At 45.9% G+C, this 20,000-nt stretch overlaps 1 protein-coding gene across 1 annotated transcript in view; it reads left to right on the forward strand.

The window, feature by feature from the left end:
• Positions 1 to 20,000, forward strand: part of LOC143927077 (uncharacterized) — a 29,374-nt gene that overhangs the window by 3,647 nt on the left and 5,727 nt on the right. Inside the window, exons 3-4 of the mRNA XM_077451034.1 lie at positions 1,010 to 1,597; positions 3,496 to 3,532. Of these exons, the coding sequence (XP_077307160.1) occupies positions 1,010 to 1,597; positions 3,496 to 3,532 (625 nt within the window). The remainder of the gene's footprint in view (positions 1 to 1,009; positions 1,598 to 3,495; positions 3,533 to 20,000) is intronic.

The raw sequence follows: 20,000 nt of genomic DNA on the forward strand, positions 1-20,000 counted from the left end.
ATGTGCGGGAGTGACGACCCTGCGCCACTCACAGCGCTGGAGTCGACATGCCGAGGGGAAAATGTCAGCTCTCTCGGCGTGGACCAGGTGAATTACCAGCATCTCATTCTAAGGTAAGTCATAATGAGCTAGTATGTGATGCATACTAGCTCATTATGCCTTACAGGTGTAAAAAAGTCAGTGGGTTTACTACTACCGCTTTAACGCATTCTATGCATAAACCTTCTATGTGCCCCCCCAGCCTCAATCTTGATCCATCAATGTGAGAGCAGAGGCTCTCTCGTATGATCTACATATGAGAGCAGAGGCTCCCTCCCCCCATTGGCTCCACGACAGCAGTCAAAATGACAATATGAATTGTCCAGTGTTAATTTACAGATTTTTAATGAATGTCCCTTTCCTAGAGAATTGGGGAGTGGGGGGTGATGGCAGAATCTGGTACTAGTCCTTATTCCAAGGGGATAAATAGTGATTAGGACATGAGCCCCAATTACCTACTTCCCAAACACAAGCATTCTTTTTTTTACTAAGCATAGATTGTGTAGATGAGCCCCTAAGTCCCAGGGGGCCCTTATGCAGCTGAGGAGTTTGCACAAGTGCCCCTCTAATTATCTGCACATACCCCCCCCCCCCAATCCTGCTGTATTTTGGATGTTCAGAGGTTTACTTTTTGAAATACCTTTAGTCACCAACTGATTGATTGATTGATTAGAAACTCTTTTATTAAAAATGCTTTTAAAAACAAAAAAAATCCTAAGTAGAACATGAAGGGAGGAAGTTCAGGGATTTTAAATGGAAAGGAGGAAATGAAATGCACTGAAGGGTTTTTATTGCAGTTCGCAATCGTGATGGGAGGCTTCCACTTATTACATCTCTTACTGAGATTATATGAAGTACAGGGAAGCTTTCCCAGGACATTGATAACACAAAAAAAAACCTTCAATAAAATCTTAAAGCGAGTAGAGTTGCAAATCTGTACATCCACTTACCTTCTTTTTTTCTCTTATAGGCTACGGAGAGCTGTGCATCTGACGAAAGTGTGCCAGGTGAGGAAATGAAACAGATGTTGGAAGAGGAAACACAGGAAAGAGAGGAGGAAATTATGGAGATAGGGGGAGAGGAAACACAGGAAAGAGAGGAAGAAATGTGGGAAGTGGAAACACAGGAAATTGAGGAGGAAGTGAAAGAGACAGGGGAAGAGGAAATAGAGGAAGAAATGGAAGAGATTTGGGAAGAGGAAAGAGAGGAGGAAGTGATACAGACAGGAGAGGAGGAAGTGACAGAGATGTGGGAAGTGGAAACACAGGAAAGAGAGGAAGAAAGGGAAGAGTTGTGGGAAGAGGAAAGAGAGGATGAAGTGATGGAGACAGGAGAGGAGGATGTGAAAGAGATGTGGGAAGAGGAAACACAGGAAAGAGAGGAGGAAGTGATAGAGACAGGGGAAGTGGAAACACAGGAAAGAGAAGAGGGAGTGAAAGAGATGTTGGAAGTGAAAACACAGGAAATTGAGGAGGAAGTGAAAGAGACAGGGGAAGAGGAAAGAGAGGAAGAAATGGAAGAGATGTGGGAAGAGGAAACACAGGAAAGAGAGGAGGAAGTGAAAGAGACAGGGGAAGAGGAAAGAGAGGAAGAAATGGAAGAGATGTGGGAAGAGGAAACACAGGAAAGAGAGGAGGAAGTGAAAGAGACAGGGGAAGAGGAAAGAGAGGAAGAAATGGAAGAGATGTGGGAAGAGGAAAGAGAGGAGGAAGTGATAGAGACAGGAGAGGAGGAATTGAAAGAGATGTGGGAAGAAGAAACACAGGAAAGAGAGGAGGAAGTGATAGAGAAAGGGGAAGAGGAAACACAGGTAAGAGAAGGAGTGAAAGAGATGTGGGAAGTGGAAACACAGGAACTTGAGGAGGAAGTGAAAGAGACAGGGGAAGAGGAAAGAGAGGAAGAAATGGAAGAGATGTGGGAAGAGGAAACACAGGAAAGAGAGGAGGAAGTGAAAGAGACAGAGGAAGAGGAAAGAGAGGAAGAAATGGAAGAGATGTGGGAAGAGGAAAGAGAGGAGGAAGTGATAGAGACAGGGGAAGAGGAAAGAGAGGAAGAAGTGAAAGAGATGTGGGAAGAAGAAACACAGGAAAGAGAGGAGGAAGTGATAGAGACAGGGGAAGAGGAAACACAGGTAAGAGAAGAGGGAGTGAAAGAGATGTGGGAAGTGGAAACACAGGAACTTGAGGAGGAAGTGAAAGAGACAGGGGAAGAGGAAAGAGAGGAAGAAATGGAAGAGATGTGGGAAGAGGGGCCACAGGAAAGAGAGGAGGAAATGAAAGAGACATGGGAAGAGGAAACACAGGAAAGAGAGGAAGAAAGGGAAGAGATGTGGGAAGAGGGGCCACAGGAAAGAGAGGAGGAAATGAAAGAGACAGGGGAAGAGGAAACACAGGAAAGAGAGGAAGAAAGGGAAGAGATGTGGGAAGAGGAAACATATGAAAGAGGGGTGGAAGTGAAAGAGACATGGCAAGAGGAAACACATGAAAGTGAGGAGGAAATGAAATGCACTGAAGAAAGTGGCATTGAAGAAAGTGATGGGGAAGAAAGTGGCGTTAAAGACAGCGAAGGGCAAGAACACACAGAAGATGGAAGTGAAGGGGAGGAACATACAGGAGAAGGGAAAGAAAAGTCTGAAAAGGTCAAGACTAGAACGAAATTGACAAAATTTCTGTCTCACTACAATATCTCTTGTAAACCCATCAAACAAGCCAAGAAGAAAACCTGTCGCTGCCTAAGAACCCTAGGATCTCTGTGGAAGTACATTAAAAAAGTAAGTACCGTGTATTGTTGTTATACTGCTTAGGCAGTCTCTCACAAACTGTAGCAGTTTAGGACTAGAAGATCAAAGACCTCTGGATAGTTGGAGGTTGTTCTTCCTCATGGGGGGGGGGGGGGGTCACAATTACAGTTAATATGAAGTTGTCCAGTGTTAAGTTACAGATCTGTAATGAATGCTCCTTTCCTTGTGAACTGGTGGTGGATAGGTGATTGGCGATGGCCGAATCTTCTACTATCGCTTATTCCAAGGGTAGGAATAGTGATTAGGAAATGTTTTCTCGTTTCTCAGCAATGGTTATTTAGCCTAGTCAAGGCGTCCCAGTAAGGATCCCTCTAACTTACCTCAGGACCCCCAGTAAATAACGTCCTCCCTTTTATACTCTTGAGGTAATAATGACACTGGCTGAACATATAGAAAGGGTTCCTATACTTTAGGCTGAATTCTCAGCCACCTATCAGGCCGACCTCCTCTGTGGAGAGAACTACCTTTATAAAAACTGCCATTTTTGGAGAAATATATGTATATATATCATAAATGACCAAGTCCTATACTGAGAAGTATTGCAGAAGTGACAGGCTGTCTGTTATGTAACTGAAAGGTGATAGTCCTGTGTTATATCCACTAATAAATCCTCCTGTGTTATATCCACTAATAATCCTTTTCTTCTTTTTCTACAGACAGCACGCAACTTAAACTGTGCCTGCAGTGGCGAAAGTAGGAAGATTCAACAAAAAGTCTGAGGAACCCTCCTAGGGACCAGGTACGGCTGTACCAACACAGGTCCCTACATTGGTGGCGGCTGCCACTCCAGTAACATGAGGGTCTTCCCATGAGCCATCTATTTACCTTTCTACTGCTTCTGCAGAAGTTTTAATGTAGGACAATACATCACTTAAACATAATCACCTGTAAAAAAAGTACCTGAGATGTTTGTGGTAAACAGCCTGCTTTAAGGTTAATCAAAAATATCACATTCTAAAGGGAACGGTAGAACAAAGGGGAGTATGGAAGAGGCACAGGGAGGAAAAGGGGGGGAGGGAAGGTTGGAGGAAGAAGGGGGTGGGGGTTGGGGGAACCCCCACACCCCTCCTTTACCCCCAACTTCCCCTCCCCCCTCCTTTCCTTCCTCTTCCATACTCCCCCTTGAGGCGTGTGTTGGACCGGCTAAGGGGAGGTTGGAGGCCGGTATGTTTTTGAGGCATGTGTTGGACCGGCTATGATGGGAGGTTGTCATTATGCTCTTGCTGGACACCCATTGTAGTTCAGGTTACATTTGGATTGATTCCGGAGGCGCTCCGATTGGCCAAGGCAACTATCACTTGGCAACTAAATTTAATAGCAACCCTGCCTAAATATCAGGGTGCTACATCCATAACATTTGGTAGTCATAGCTCAAAAAATTATCTTTATTTATGGACAAAATGTGAGAAATAACATATATATTATACAATCAATCCATACACACACCACATACACTGCATCTATATTATGCTTATAAAATAGTTTACCATTTGCCAATAAAAAATAAATAAATAAAAAGTTCCCGGATACATTTTAAAAATATGATCACCTTACCATGGCTGCATTGGAAATCACCAGCCAAGTCTACAAATGTATCCACCTCTACCGTGTGCAGCTCCACTATAAAGAGTAGAAGCGGAGGAAGATGACGGGTCTTCTGCATGACCGATATCAGTCTCTATCAAGATGCAAACAGAGAGACACATACATGGACCATCCCGTGATGCAGCAAACTGCAAATTACTTCAATCAGCTGGGGAACCTGGTGAAGACGAAGAACTACAGATATGAAAATGAGACAGATCTGTCCAAATCTCTTTTGAAGGCGTGAGATTCTACGAACATGGTGCCTCAAATGTTGGGCGGCACAGTGGTGTAGTGGTTAGCACTCTCACCTAGCAGTAAAAAGGGTCGCTGGTTCAAATCCCAACCAGGACACTACCTGCCTGGAGTTTGCATGTTCTCCCTGTGCCTGTGTGGGTTTCCTCCGGGTACTCCGGTTTCCTCCCACAATCCAAAGACATGCAGGTAGGTTAATTGGCTTCTGTCCAAAATTGGCCCCAGTATATGAATGGGGGTCTTGGATTGTTTACAAAAAAATAAAGACATAAAAAAATAAAATAAACTGTACTCTTTTTTTTGTTAGCGCTCCAGAAAAGAACTGTTACAAAAATGTTTAAATACAAATGTTAGGTATACAATACAGAGACAAGGATTCTGAGCGGTATACATGGCAAGGCCTTGACGGTTGCACATTCCCTCTCTTTCTCCGAACGTTCTGTCGGCAACCTTCATAGCGCAATTTTTAGAGTTGTAAGTTACTGCACATGAGGGTGTGAGCTGAACTCTTAGTGATGGCTCCGACAGTACAAAACCTGGGGGAGGGTATGGATCCCTTCTTCTCATTGTTGAATGCTGAACTAAAATGGACTACTAACTACTTCCTGTCCGCCCATTGCCTATAAGCGGTGGACGGGAAGCCACACCGATGCGGGGTTAACGTATCGGTACTTCACTTTGCATTAGCGGCTAACAGGACATGCATGAGGAAAAGATGATCCGCACTCCGGTGATTGTTCTTAAAAAATGTAGTATTTATTAACAGGGCAGAGTGACCAAACGCAAATAAGAAAGATTGACGCGTTTCAGCCTATAAGGCCTTAGTCATAACCACCACAGAGCGTGCACCCAGGAGCCCGGCGGTCAGTATGTCACCCGGGCACAGCAGTTCACATTACCGCTTTTTCTGGGTGATAGGAAGTTGTTTTACTATGTTCACCGCCATTTGACATACTACCATCCTGATTACCACCACTATGCCTTACCAGCGTGATCACTCTGCAAGACAAAGGCATAATGAGCTAGTATGCATAGCATACTAGCTCATTGAACAATACCAATACTAGCTCAATACCAAAATGTATTAGTATACAATCTAAAAAACATGTCCATAAAGGACAATAGTAAATAACATCATAAAAAACATTACATGATAACACAGATTATTGAAACAAAAGGCACCCTGAAACTCGGATATACTGGAGCACCAGACTGGCCAATATGCAGTGGGGGGGGGGGGCAGATTCTTGGAGGTGTTCACAGAATAACCCCAGCGTTTCGGAAATATATGTTTGTTCCTTCTTCAGGGGAAGTGAAGGGTACTAAAGTCTACAGTATAATAGTACAAAGGTTAAGAAAAATTATACAATCTCTCAGTGATAACAGCAGCGTGGATCGGAGGGGAGAATGGGGCAGCGGACAACACAGACTGACATGCCCACAGCTCTGACATGGAGAGTGATGTTTAAAAAATGTATTAAAAAGTTCCGCACTAGCAGCTGCCTGTCGCCTCTCTCTCTTTCCCTTATGTTTTGACTCCTCTGTAATTGCCCCGCCTCTCCAATCCCCCTGCTGTTACGGGTCCCCCTGTGTGCTGCCTGGGGCTCCTACAGGAGGCCCTATGGTACCCCCTGGCAGCAGGTGTCCGGGTGTCAGGCAGAGGGAAACCTGGGCACAGCATTCTAAATCTGTACTGTCCAGGTCAAAATCGGAGAAGTGGCAACCCTAGATGGTCACCACAGCTTGTTCTCCCGATGGTTTAGACCATGGGTTATTCTGTGAACACCTGAAAGAATCTGGCCCCCCACTCCATATTGGCCAGTCTGGTGCAAAGATTTTTGCTGAGAGGGGGGATTTGAGCAGGGGAGTGGATTTTTACTGGGAGGGAATTTATGCGTAGGGGGTAAGTATGCAGACTAGTGCTTTTATGGGGGTTGGGGGGGGGTTTGCTGACACATAATGCTCATACATCTTGGAGACGGGGGGGTGCAGTTTGGCATGTTCGCCCTGGGCACTATGTAACCTTGTCCCGGCACTACCACACCTGCAGGATATAATAGAAGTCTATTTAAAAGTGCAACTAACCCCAGAAAGTTGCAGATGCACTGCGCAGCACCCGCAATGCAAGTAAACTGCAGCACATCAGTGTGAAAGCAGCCTTTTAGGGGGATCAGAACAGTAATGCCGCGTACACACGATCGGAAATTCACCCAGCAAAAGACCGATGAGAGCTTATGGTCCAAAAATGCGACCAACCACCATTATAAGAGACATACTTTCCATCAACCACCATTGTAAGAGACGTTCTTTCCACCAACCACCATTGTAAGAGACATTCTTTCCACCAACCACCATTGTAAGAGACATTCTTTCCACCAACCACCATTGTAAGAGACATTCTTCCCACCGACCACCATTGTAAGAGACATTCTTCCCACTGACCACCATTGTAAGAGACATTCTTCCCACCAACCACCATTGTAAGAGACATTCTTCCCACCAACCACCATTGTAAGAGACATTCTTCCCACTGACCACCATTGTAAGAGACATTCTTCCCACCAACCACCATTGTAAGAGACATTCTTCCCACTGACCACCATTGTAAGAGACATTCTTCCCACTGACCACCATTGTAAGAGACATTCTTCCCACTGACCACCATTGTAAGAGACATTCTTCCCACCGACCACCATTGTAAGAGACATTCTTCCCACTGACCACCATTGTAAGAGACATTCTTCCCACCAACCACCATTGTAAGAGACATTCTTCCCACTGACCACCATTGTAAGACACATTCTTCCCACCGACCACCATTGTAAGAGACATTCTTCCCACTGACCACCATTGTAAGAGACATTCTTCCCACCAACCACCATTGTAAGAGACATTCTTCCCACTGACCACCATTGTAAGAGACATTCTTCCCACTGACCACCATTGTAAGAGACATTCTTCCCACTGACCACCACTGTAATGGCACGCACAGACGATCGGACATTCCGACAACAAAACCGTCAATTTTTTTTCCCAACGGATGTTGGCTTAAACTTGTCTTGCATACACACAGTCACACAAATGTCGGAAATTCCGAACGCCAAGAAAGTGGTGACGTACAAGATGTACGACGAGCCGAAAAAAATGAAGTTCAATAGCCAGTGCGGCTCTTCTGCTTGATTCCGAGCATGCGTGGAATTTCCTGCGTCAGAATTGTGTACACACGCTCGGAATTTCCTTCAAGTTTTGTTGTCGGGAAATTTGAGAACCAGCTCTCAAACATTTGTTGGAAATTCCGACAGCAAAAGTCCGATGGACCATACACACAGTCGGATTTTCTGACAACAAGCTCACATCGAACATTTGTTGTCGGTAATTCTGACCGCGTGTACGCGAGATTAGGAATATTCTGCCCACCAGTGTAAAGAAGCCCTTCCCTTTTTGAACACCAGTATGCTTTGGCAAATATACAATTTCTAAATAAAGGGCTGGTTTACTGTTCTTCAGATTTTTAGGGGGGGCCAGGCTGTCCCAGTGTCAGTAAACACCTGGGTTGATTTACTAAAACTGAAACTTGCAAAATCTGGTGCAGCGGTGCATAGAAACCAATCAGCTTCCAGGTTTTATTGCCAAAGCTTGATTGAACAAGCTGAAGTTAGAAGCTGATTACTAGGCACATCAGCATTGTGAATAGAAAACAAGAGCAACCAGTTGGGACTTTGTGTGAGAACGCAAGGCTGACGCCGCCAAGCACCTCCATCTCTATTGATTGATAAGAAGGAAGAAAGGTGGGACTTTATATGAAGCATACACCCCTGGAGATATCACGATATACATGAAGATGGGCGGTACTAAGTATATTAGAACTATGAACATTCCATGACCACATTGCAAAACAATTGGCAGTCATTGGTTTATTGATATAAAAATAACAATAATAGTAATTCCATGATAAAATATTGGCATAGTAAGTTCATAATATAACCATTAAATAGAACAAAGTTCATTGGAATATATAAATTATGACAATGATAATAATGACATAATATACTAGTAACATAATGAGTTCATATTGTACACATTGTATAGAACCATTTTCATGAAAGCGTGTCTCCTTGGTAAAAAACAATATTTCAGATTTATTGGTACAATCCAATTGGTAAGTATGGTCATTGATGGTGTTGCAAATTATGAGCGAAAAAGGCATCTATTGGCTTGACGCGTTTCGTGGCGACTGCCACTCTTCAGGAGCAAGTATGGTGTAGATGTCTATAAGTATTGAAACACATAATTAATTTGTAAAAATAAAATAAAATAATGGGTATTTTATGGAGGAGAAAGAGAGGGGAAATTACCCCAGTTTACCAAGACTATTTACAGGAATGTCAATGAAACTGGGTGCAGGCATGGAGGGCCAGAAGGCTGACCAGAAACAACATCAGTCCCAGGAGCTGAGGTGGACAATCCCGACCGTGGATGGATAGCCAAGGGGAGACAATATTCCCCAGAGATAGGCCCTCATGGATGGAAAAAGAGAATGTGATCCACAAAGTTGTTACCATCTGTGAAGAAGGGAGTATATGTTAAAATATATGGGATATAGCAGTGGATAAATTATTACAAAAGGTGACTAAAGATATCAAAAATATTGATGGAAAAACTAAGAAATTATGGTGCAAGGACTATCCATGATATGGACATGTCAAGGGGGTACCTATAGTGCAGGGTATTAGGGATAACATAATAACCCCCATTGTGGTAAGAAAAGTAATTTGAAAAAAATGGGAAATGCCAAATAACCCCCGAAGCTACGGTATTGATACCAAGGACGGGGAGGGATTGGGGCAAAACATAATAGTAAATATTGGAAAGGAAGGGTAGGGGAAACCAATAAGATACCTGGAATACAGTGAAACTAATGAAGTCCAGTCGTGCACCATAAACATGGGGTAATAACCCTGAAGGGGGTATGAATCGATTGGGAGGAGTATAGACAATCCAATAGGGTCATGGGTGTCCACCAACGCCATGCTAATGTGCAATAAGAGGAAAGGGCGTCAAAAACTAAGAGCTGCATTCGCCAACACCCCGTCCGAGCCAACCACCCTGTGGGGGACGTTAGATGGACACATCCAGCGTCGCTGCGCAAATGTCACTAGTGTGCGTAGCGTGAGCGGCGACGGGGGTGAGACGTTGATGCGTGATTGGGCGTCAGTCCAATCCCCAAACAACCCAAAGGGAGGAGAGGAAGGGCCCCAGGAGCACATCGCAGCTCCCGGAACTGAGGAAACTGGCCGGAAACAGCCAGCCCAAAGCATAACCCAACCCAGCAACAACCAACTAGCATCAAAAGTAGCCATAGCAATAATGGTAAATAGCATATACCTATGCGACTCTAGACCTACAGTAATATATAGCTCTGAATAAACAATATAAGCAATTGTGTTTGAATAAATATAAACTAAATTAGTAGGACAATGCAGAGTACCAACGTAAAAATATTATATAAGGATATGGGTGCATGCCTCCATCTGCATTGTGAGTGCTCCCAGTTTTGGAAAATCTCCCCCAATGTCTGTGGTTAGTAGTAGGAGGAATTGCACCCCTTCATTGGTATCGGTGGGAGAAATTGTTTCCCTATCATTGGTGTCAGTGGCAGAAATAGTGCCCACTTCTTTGTTGTCAGTGGGAGAAATAGCGCTCACTGTTGGTATCAGTCAGAGGAATACTGCCCCATCTTTGGTGTCAGTGGCAGTAATCATGCCCCATTGTTGGTGTCAGTGGGAGAAATAGTGTTCAAACATTTATATCAGTGGGAGGAATGGTGAACCATCATTAGAGTCTGTGCTGTGGGAGGAATAGCACCCCATTGTTGGTGTCAGTGGGAGGACTAGTGTTCAATCGTTGGTGTCAGTGGGATGAATAGTGCCCCAAGGGCCGGAAACAGGCAAGCAAACGGCCGCACTTTGGAGACCACTGATCTAAAGATATAATTATTTTTTTTTAGCAGGGTTTCCCTGAGACCTGAACATTATTTCAATGGTTTCTTCACAGTAAAAGTGTCCCACCTCCAGACCACACCAGTCGCCGGGAAGAAATCCCCTCACACATCAAGGATCCCCTGGGCAGCTGGAACAAGAAATTGATTCAAAGGAGATGACAAGAAGACGCTGTTACATCACAATATACAAAAGTTATATATACATCTGCAGCACATAATATTTAGTTAAGTAAAATATACATATAACTAACAATTTATATAAAATAAAAACTATTAATGCTAGTGCTGATAGAGACATAGAGTCGTGTCCTATCCAGTTTACAGGGACAGGTATGGCAAAAGGGCGATGCATCAGTACCCTCCAGGCCGATCGCAGGAAGGTCACAAACAAGTAACCACTGGAAAGTTTAAACCATGGCCAGGCATAACAGATAATGGCTCTACAGATTATAAAAAGGCTTCCCCCTCCCAATCGCCGGGTAAGACTTTTTCCTTCTCCCTCAGTTGGATCTGGCCTGGTGCTGGGATAAGGGTGGATAGGTAAGAATACGCTCTCACTTTAATCTGTGTAACTATGTCTCCGTATTGAAATGATTATATATGTAATATGTTGTGATCATAATATATAATAATTTTTCATATTAAATGAATGTATTTTTAGATGTAGGTAATATCCTGAAGAAGCTGTGAAGCGAAACTAGTCGATTTTCCCCACCCTTCTCTACGAATCTGTGATTTATATTTGAAGATGTTATATCTATGTAACTTTAATAAATTGTTTTTATATTAATTAATGTTGTTGTCATAACTGTTTTATCATTATCTGTGCCCCGTGATAGTCCCCTTGCTCACACATTTCTAGTTGACATCTCTGATAGGAGACCAGAGACATTAACACCTTTTTCTAGATTATCTAATTGGGATGAGGGTGTACATTATTAATTTATGCTTTATTATGTTTTGAAGCCATCCATTACTCAGTGTAAATTTGCTGTCCCCTCAAAATAACTCAACACACAGCCATTAATGTCTAAACCGCTGGCAGCAAAAGTGAGTACACCCCTAAGTGAAAATGTCCAAATTGGGCCCAAAGTGTCAATACTTTGTGTGGCCTCCATTATTTTCCAGCACTGCCTTAACCCTCTTGGGCATGGAGTTCACCAGAGCTTTACAGGTTGTCACTGGAGTCCTCTTCCACTCCTCCATGATGACATCACGGAGCTGGTGGATGTTGGAGACCTTTGCGCTCCTCCACCTTCCGTTTGAGGATGCCCCACAGATGCTCAACGGGGTTTAGGTCTGGAGACATGCTTGGCCAGTCCATCACCTTTACCCTCAGTTTCTTTAGCAAGGCAGTGGTCATCTTGGAGGTGTGTTTGGGGTTGTTATCATGTTGGAATACTGCCCTGCGGCCAAGTCTCCGAAGGTAGAAGATCATGCTCTGCTTCAGTATGTCACAGTAAATGTTGGCATTCATGGTTCCCTCAATGATCTGTAGCTCCTCAATGCCGGCAGCACTCATGCAGCCCCAGACCATGACACTCCCACCACCATGCTTGACTGCAGGCAACACACACTTGTCTTTGTACTCCTCACCTGGTTGCCTCCACACACGCCTGACACCATCTGAACCAAATAAGTTTATCTTGGTCTCATCAGACCACAGGACATGGTTCCAGTAATCCATGTCCTTAGTCTGCTTGTCTTCAGCAAACTGTTTGTGGGCTTTCTTGTGCATCATCTTTAGAAGAGGCTTCCTTCTGGGATGAAAGCCATGCAGACCAATCTGATGCAGTGTGTGGCGTATGGTCTGAGCACTGACAGGCTGACCCCCCACCCCTTCAACCTCTGCAGCAATGCTGGCAGCACTCATACATCTATTTCCCAAAGACAACCTCTGGATATGACGCTGAGCACGTGACCTCAACTTCTTTGGTCGACCATGGCGAGGCCTGTTCTGAGTGGAACCTGTCCTATTAAACCGCTGTATGGTCTTGGACACCGTGCTGCAGCTCAGTTTTAGGGTCTTGGTAATCTTCTTATAGCCTAGGCCATCTTTATGTAGAGCAACAATTCTTTTTTTATCCAGATCCTCAGAAAGTTCTTTGGCATGAGGTACCATGTTGAACTTCCAGTGACCAGTATGAGAGAGTGAGAGTGATAAAACCGAATTTAACACACCTGCTCCCCATTCACACCTGAGACCTTGTAACACTAATGATTCACATCACACCTGGGAGGGAAAATGGCTAATTGGGTCCAATTTGGACATTTTCATTTAGGGGTGTACTCACTTTTGTTACCAGCAGTTTAGACATTAATGGCTGTGTGTTGAGTTATTTTGAGGGGACAGCAAAGTTACAGTTATACAAGCTGTACACTCACTACTTTACATTGTATCAAAGTGTCATTTCTTCAGTGTTGTCACATGAAAAGATAGAATAAAATATTTACAAAAATGTGAAGGGTGTACTTACTTTTGTGAGATAATGTATGTAGGCACCCTCCAAATCCCTTACCCAATAAATGACATGAACTAATTAGAATACTATTAAGGAACGTTTACCAATATAAAAGCTTATATATGATATTGTTTTGTGTAAAAAAGTGTAGACTGTCACCCTTGTTCCTTCCTCCTCCTAGGCATTCCAATACGCCGTGATTGCCAAGGAGGAGAAGCAAAAGGAAGCTGCCACCCGACCAGATGGGGGGGAGTTGGGGCATATGGGTTCGGGGGACCCGACTGGGCGGGGGTGTCTGTGGGTGCAATTGCATAAATAAGATAAATATTAAATGACAAGAAGCTAAATTAACCAATTGCCGACCGCCGCACGACGATGTACATCGACAGAATGGCACGGGCAGGCATATGGGCGTACATATACGTCCCTGCATTCCCGCGGGTGGGGGGCCCAATCGGGCCCCCCCCCCCGGTGCCAGCGGCGGTCGGATTCCGTGCAGGAGCGATCCGGGATGAGGGGGCGGCCATTCATTCATGGTCACCCCCTCGCAGGAATTGCAGCATGACATCACTTCCTCTCCTGTAATGTAAACACAGGCAGAGGAAGTGATGTAATCTCTCCTCCGTGTCGGTATTTTTCATTCCGGCACCGAGGAGAGAGGATCGGTGAGTTGCACAAACACTACACTATACAGTAGAACACGCCAGGCACATTTTCACCCCCCGATCACCCCCCCAATCACCCCTGCACCCCCAGTCACAGTGACACCAATTGCATTTTTTATTTTTTTTTATTATTCCATTGGTATCATTTGTGACTGCAATAACTGTTAGGGCAGTTAGGGTTAGCCCTCTTTAGCTCTAGGGTACCCCCCTAACCCCCCCAATAAAGGTTTAACCCCGTGATCACCCCACGTCGCCAGTGTCACTAAGGCTGGGTTCACATTGCAGCAGTTTATGAGAACGGATGTGATTCGCACCGCACTGCAGTGCAAATCACATCCGATCTCTGTGCGATGCGATTTCAGCCATACTGATAGTATGGCTGAATTCGCATCGCACCCGCCGCAAACTCGCACGAGACCCTTTTTTTGTTCCGCAGCAGAATCGGATCGCATGGGTGTTCACACCATGCGATCCGATTCCTGTCCGAGTTTGCAGATCGCACTGCGATATGCGAACTGATCTGGGGGTGTCATTAACATTTCACTGACACTCCCTGCAGTTCGCATTGGGCAGTGTGAACTGCCGCTAGGAGGCATGGGAGGCATGGGAGGCATGGGATGCGGGAACCCGCCGCGGATTCGCGGCGTTCCCGCATCGCTCCAGTATGAACCAAGCCTAATAAGCGATCGTTTTTCTGATCGCTGTATTAGTGTCACAGGTGACGCTAGTTAGGCAGGTAGGTATTTAGGTTCGCCGCAGCTTTTTATAGCGCCAGGGACCCCCATATACTACCGCATAAAGCCCCCTGATTGCCCCCTAGTTAACCCTTTCACCAGTGATCACCATATAACTGTTACAGGTGACGCTGGTTGATTAGTTATTTTTTTATAGTTTCAGGGCACCCGCCATTTATTACCTAATAAAGGTTTAACCCCCTGATCACCCAGCGGGTGATATAAGTTTGAGGGTCAGATAAGATCTGCGTCGCCCAGGCAGCGTCAGGTTAGTGCCAGTACCGCTAACACCCACACGCAAAGCATACACCTCCCTTAGTAATATAGTATCTGATCAGATCTATATTAGCGTCGCCAGCAGTTTAGGTTTCCCAAAACGCATTGTTAGCGGGATCAGCCCAGATACCTGCTAGCACCTGCGTTTAGCCCCTCCGCCAAGCCCAGCCCAGCCCACCCAAGTACAGTATCGATCGATCACTGTCACTTACAAAACACAACACACATAACTGCAGCGTTCGCAGAGTCAGGCCTGATCCCTGCGATCGCTAACAGTTTTTTTTTGTAGTGTTTTGATACAGTCGCTGACAGCCTAGGTGCTTTTTTACCTGTGAGTCTCACTAGTGTACCCCTAAATTTAGGGGTGTCTACTTTCCAAAATGGGGTCATTTGGGGGGGTTTTGTGTTATTTTGGCATTTTATGGCCTTCAAAACTGTGATAGGTAGTGAGGAGTGAAATCAAAAATGTACACCCTTATGCCGCGTACACACGATCAATCTGGTGGAAAAGTCTGGCAAACTCAAGTCCGCCAAACAATCCCCCGTGTGTAGCCTCCGGCATACTTTTTTGACCCGAAAGTACGGCGGACTTAGAATGCCGTGTTGCACACCAATCTTCCCGCCGGACTCGCAATCCGGCCGTGTGTGTGCCAGTCCGCTGTACTTTTGAAATGAGCAGACTTTTCCCGCCCGGAGAAAAGTCCACTCATTTCGAGCAGGTCTCCAGGTAGGCGGGGCCCGCGAAGGAGACATCGCTGGCCCCGCCGCCTGGTATGGACTTAAAGGGGAACCCCAACGCCGGAAAAAAATCGGCGTGGGGGTCCCCCCCAAGTCCACAACAGACCCTTGTCCGAGCACGCTACCCGGCCGGCCAGGAAAGGGGGGCGAGCGAGCGCCCCCCCCACTCCTGAGCCGTACCAGGCCGCCCTCAACATGGGGGGTGCCTTGGGGAAGGGCGGGCCGCGTGGCCCCCCCCAGCCCAAAGCACCTTGTTCCCATGTTGATGACGACAAGGGCCTCTTCCCGACAACCCTGGCCGTTGGTTGTCGGGGTCTGCGGGCGGGGGGCTTATCGGAATCCGGGAGCCCCCTTTAATAAGGGGGCCCCCGTATACCGGCCCCCCACCCTATGTGAATGAGTATGGGGTACAATGTACCTGTAAAATAAAAGTACAAAAAAAACACAACACACGAGATAAAATACTTTATTGCACAGCTCTGGGGGTCTTCTCGCCGGACTCCTCCGCTATCTTCTTGTAGCTCTTTTACTAGCGGAGGAGTCCGGCTTTCTTCCTCGCCGCCGGCCTCTTCTCCCGACTTCGGGGGTCTTGTCCCCCTCTTCGGTTCTTCTGCCGGGCCACCGCGCCTTCTTCTAGCTCTATTACAGGCGGTGGCCCGGTCTTCTGTCGCCGCCGCCGCCGCCTTCCGTTCTTCTTCTTCTTCTCCAGGAGATGTTGACTCGACGATCTCTCTGGCCACAATGCCAGGGACTCGCTGCGCGGCCACTTATATAGGGACAAGGGGCGGTGTCACATGGCTTTATGTCACGTGGGTTGGTGTCACATCGACTTGAACACGAAGCTCATCCCTAGTCAGGAGCCAATAATGACATCACGCAAGAGCCACTGGTCACAGCTATTGAAGAAACGGCACGAGCGCCGCCATTTCTTCAGTGCGCATGCGCCCGGTGACGTTGGCACATGTGGATACAGTGATTATCTCCTAAACTGTGCACCTTTAAGAGATGGTCAAGGTACATGCAGGTAAGTCGTCTTATAGGCTTACCTGTAGGTTAAAGTGATGTAACGGGGTTTACAACCTCTTTAACCGCTTGCCACCCACCTACTGTGAAATGACGGCGGGGCGGTTGCGGCTCTCATTCTGGGTGTTGCTAGGACATGGCGTGACCCCCATCTCTGTAAAGAGCCCCATCTGTATGGCAGGCGCTTTAAGGAGTATAGGGCGCACAAGCGACGTAGGAGCTCGTGCCTGGCACCGGCCGCCCTGATGGCCACCGGCTACTGGTGATCGCTCCTGAGAAGGAAAGAACGGATGTCTGTCAATGTAAACAAACAGATCTCCGTCCTCTCAGGGGTGAGGAGAGTGATCTGTTGTTCCTATTGCTTAGGAACAACGATCGGTCTCCTCGCCCAGGCAGTCCCCCCCCCACAGTTAGAATCACTCCCTAGGACACACAGTTAACCCCTTGATCGCCCCTCTAGTGTTAACCCCTTCCCTGCCAGTGTCATTTATACAGTAATCAGTGGCTATTTTTTAGCTCTAATCGCTGTATAACTGTCACTGGTCCAAATATAGTGTCATAAGTGTCTGTCTGCCGCAATGTCGCAGTCCTGCTAAAAAACAAAACAAAAAAAAAACCCCAGTTCACTGCCATTACTAGTACAAAAAAAATAATAAAAATGCCATAAATCTACCCTCTATTTTGGTTTGCGCAAAAGTTATAGCGTCTACAATCAATATACGCTTAGTGCAATTTTTTTCAACTAAAAATATGTAGAATACATATCGGCTTAAATGGAGGAAGAAATTAGTTTTTTTTTATATATATATATATATTTTGGGGATATCTATTATAACAAAAAGTAAAAAATATTGGTTTTTTTTTTCAAAATTGTTTACCTTTTTATTGTTTATAGCGCAAAAAATAGAAACCTGCAGAGGTGATCAAGTAACACCAAAAGAAAGCTCTATGTGTGGGAAAAAAAAGCTTTTTGCGATTTATATTACCAAAAAATATGTAGAAGAATACACATCGGCCTAAACTGAGGGAGAAAATCGCTTTAAAAAGAAAAAAAAAATGGGGATATTTATTACAGCAAACAGTACAAAATATTGTGGGGTCTTTTCAAAATTTTCGCTTTTTCTTGTTTATAGCGCAAAAAATAAAAACCGCAGAGGGGATCAAATACTGCCAAAAGAAAGCTCTATTTATGGGGGGAAAAACGACGTCCATTTTGTTTGGGTACAGTGTCGCACGACCGTGCAATTGTCAGTTAAAGCGACGCAGTGGCGTATCACAAAAAAAAATGCCTCGGACAGGAAGGGAGGTAAATTCTTCTGGGGCTGAAGTGGTTAACCATGTAATCGGCCGCGTCCAATCAGAGCTGGTCACATGTAAACACAGAAATGCCGGTGTCCTATCATATAAGGTCCCCCATCCGATAGTGTCCGCTGTGTACTGCGCATGCGCAGTACACAGCAACACAGATTCCGAAAATTGCCGAGGATGAACGGCGCATGCGCTGTGAGTCCAGGTTCTATCCCCACCATCCAAGTGGACATAAAGCAGGAATATAAAAGAGCCGAGCGCAGCGAGGCCGAGCCTGAAGCGTGGTGAGCGGCCCTCTAATATTCACAACCCTATGTCCGCTTGGATGGTGGGGCTACCACCTCCACTCACGGCGCAGGCGCCGTTCAGCTTCGGAGATTTTCCGAAGCTTCGTCTGTTCCGTACTGCGCATGATTAAATACCACCAAACGAAAGCTCTATGTGTGTGAAGAGAATGATACGCGCAATTGTCATTCCAAGTGTCAGGGGCCTGGCATCTGAAATTGGCCTGGGCAGGAAGGGGGTAAAAGTTCCCGGCAAGCAAGTGGTTAAACACCACGGAGTATTCTCGCTGACCATGTCCATCCCTTTATGACTGCAGTGTCCTCGTCTTCTGATGGCTCCATCCAGCAGGATAATGCTCCATGTCACAAAGCTCCAATCATCTCATCACTGGTCTCTTTAAAATCCCCCCTCCGTCGTGTTTTTTCACATTTTTGTATTGGTGGCAAAATCAGGTCCAATCGGTGGCTTTGCCTAGGCGGAGATGATGTCCTCAGTCTGCTCCCCCTCAGCGATCAGATTGCAACATTGTAACAAATCATAATGTCAGAGGCTGCAGCAGGGGGCTGATCAGTGTCAGACAGTTGTGGACACAGCCAAGACCAGCACAGGCACCAGGATTTACATGAAGTGATGTGTCATCGCTGATGCAGCATTATAGTCCAGGTGACCCTGGATGATGCCTGAACACAGGTGGCGCCGTCCTTCTGGAGAGGAAAGCAGATGTAGGCGGTGTCGGAGGGTGGGCTGTGATGTCTGTGGGAGGGAAGAGATACACAGACACCTCCAGGAACTTCCATCAACCTAAAGAGGAACTCCGGACACTCGGCTACATCCACATATCCAAGATTAGAGCCTCTTTACCCCCCACAATGACTGATATCTGTAAATGTGCCCCTCCCCCCACCCCCTCCTCTATAAACTGATCAACCAATCAGCGGCTGAGCTGGTGATTACAGGGCGGAGACTGCAGTCAGTTTTCTATCCTCATCATAAAATCGTTTTATTTTCTCAGGTTATACTGCCCCCTACAGGAATACCGGACACCGACACACACAGCTGTAGCCCCGCCCCCCATGGATGGGACCCCAGCAGGGAAATTATAAAGGACCCCCCCCCCCCCGGGACCCCTCTATATGTTCTAGAGGAAGTTCCTGGTAAATGATGAGCCAATGCCGGCAGCTCTGGACCTAAAGAGCGATTTGTGGGGGGTCACTTTTTACCAGAAGAGTCTTTGATAGTGCCCGGCATAGAACCCGCCCTGAAAGTGACTTCCAGCCTATCCCTGCCATAGACTCACCCTAGTGCCCGCCCCCTGCTGGAGGCCGGTGATTGGAGCTCCTCCCCATGGCTGTGATTGGCTGAGGTCAGAGCGTACCTTAACCCCGTCCTGACTGACGTACGTCTATAAACGTTCCTCACCGGGGAGCCGATATTACAGCCGGAATCTCCCTCTCATTATATCAGCCGGAGATCACAGAAACATTGAGAAGTGACCCCAGATGGGAGGAGGGTGGGGGAGAACCCCGGGAAAAACCTTGTTTTCATTGTGGATGGAGTAAGGGGAGGAGCTATCACCTCTGTCAGGTGTTTTCTTTCATCTGTGTCCCCATTGGGGAAATTTGCCTTCACTTCCTGTCCCATAGCCAAAACAGGAAGTGAGAGGAAATAAAAAGTGAGGGAATCACCAGAACCAGTGTCCCCATTGGGGAGATTTCCCTTCACATTCCGCCCCATTTCATCCGTTTACAAAATATATATATATATTTTTTTTTATTCTTATTTATTTAAAAAATATATATATGCTCTTATATATATTTTTTTAAAATATAT

The sequence above is a fragment of the Lithobates pipiens genome, unplaced genomic scaffold (genome assembly GCF_037356315.1).
Source record: "Lithobates pipiens isolate NorthernLeopardFrog02 unplaced genomic scaffold, aLitPip1_a1.2 Scaffold_23, whole genome shotgun sequence".
Lineage (NCBI taxonomy): Eukaryota > Metazoa > Chordata > Amphibia > Anura > Ranidae > Lithobates > Lithobates pipiens.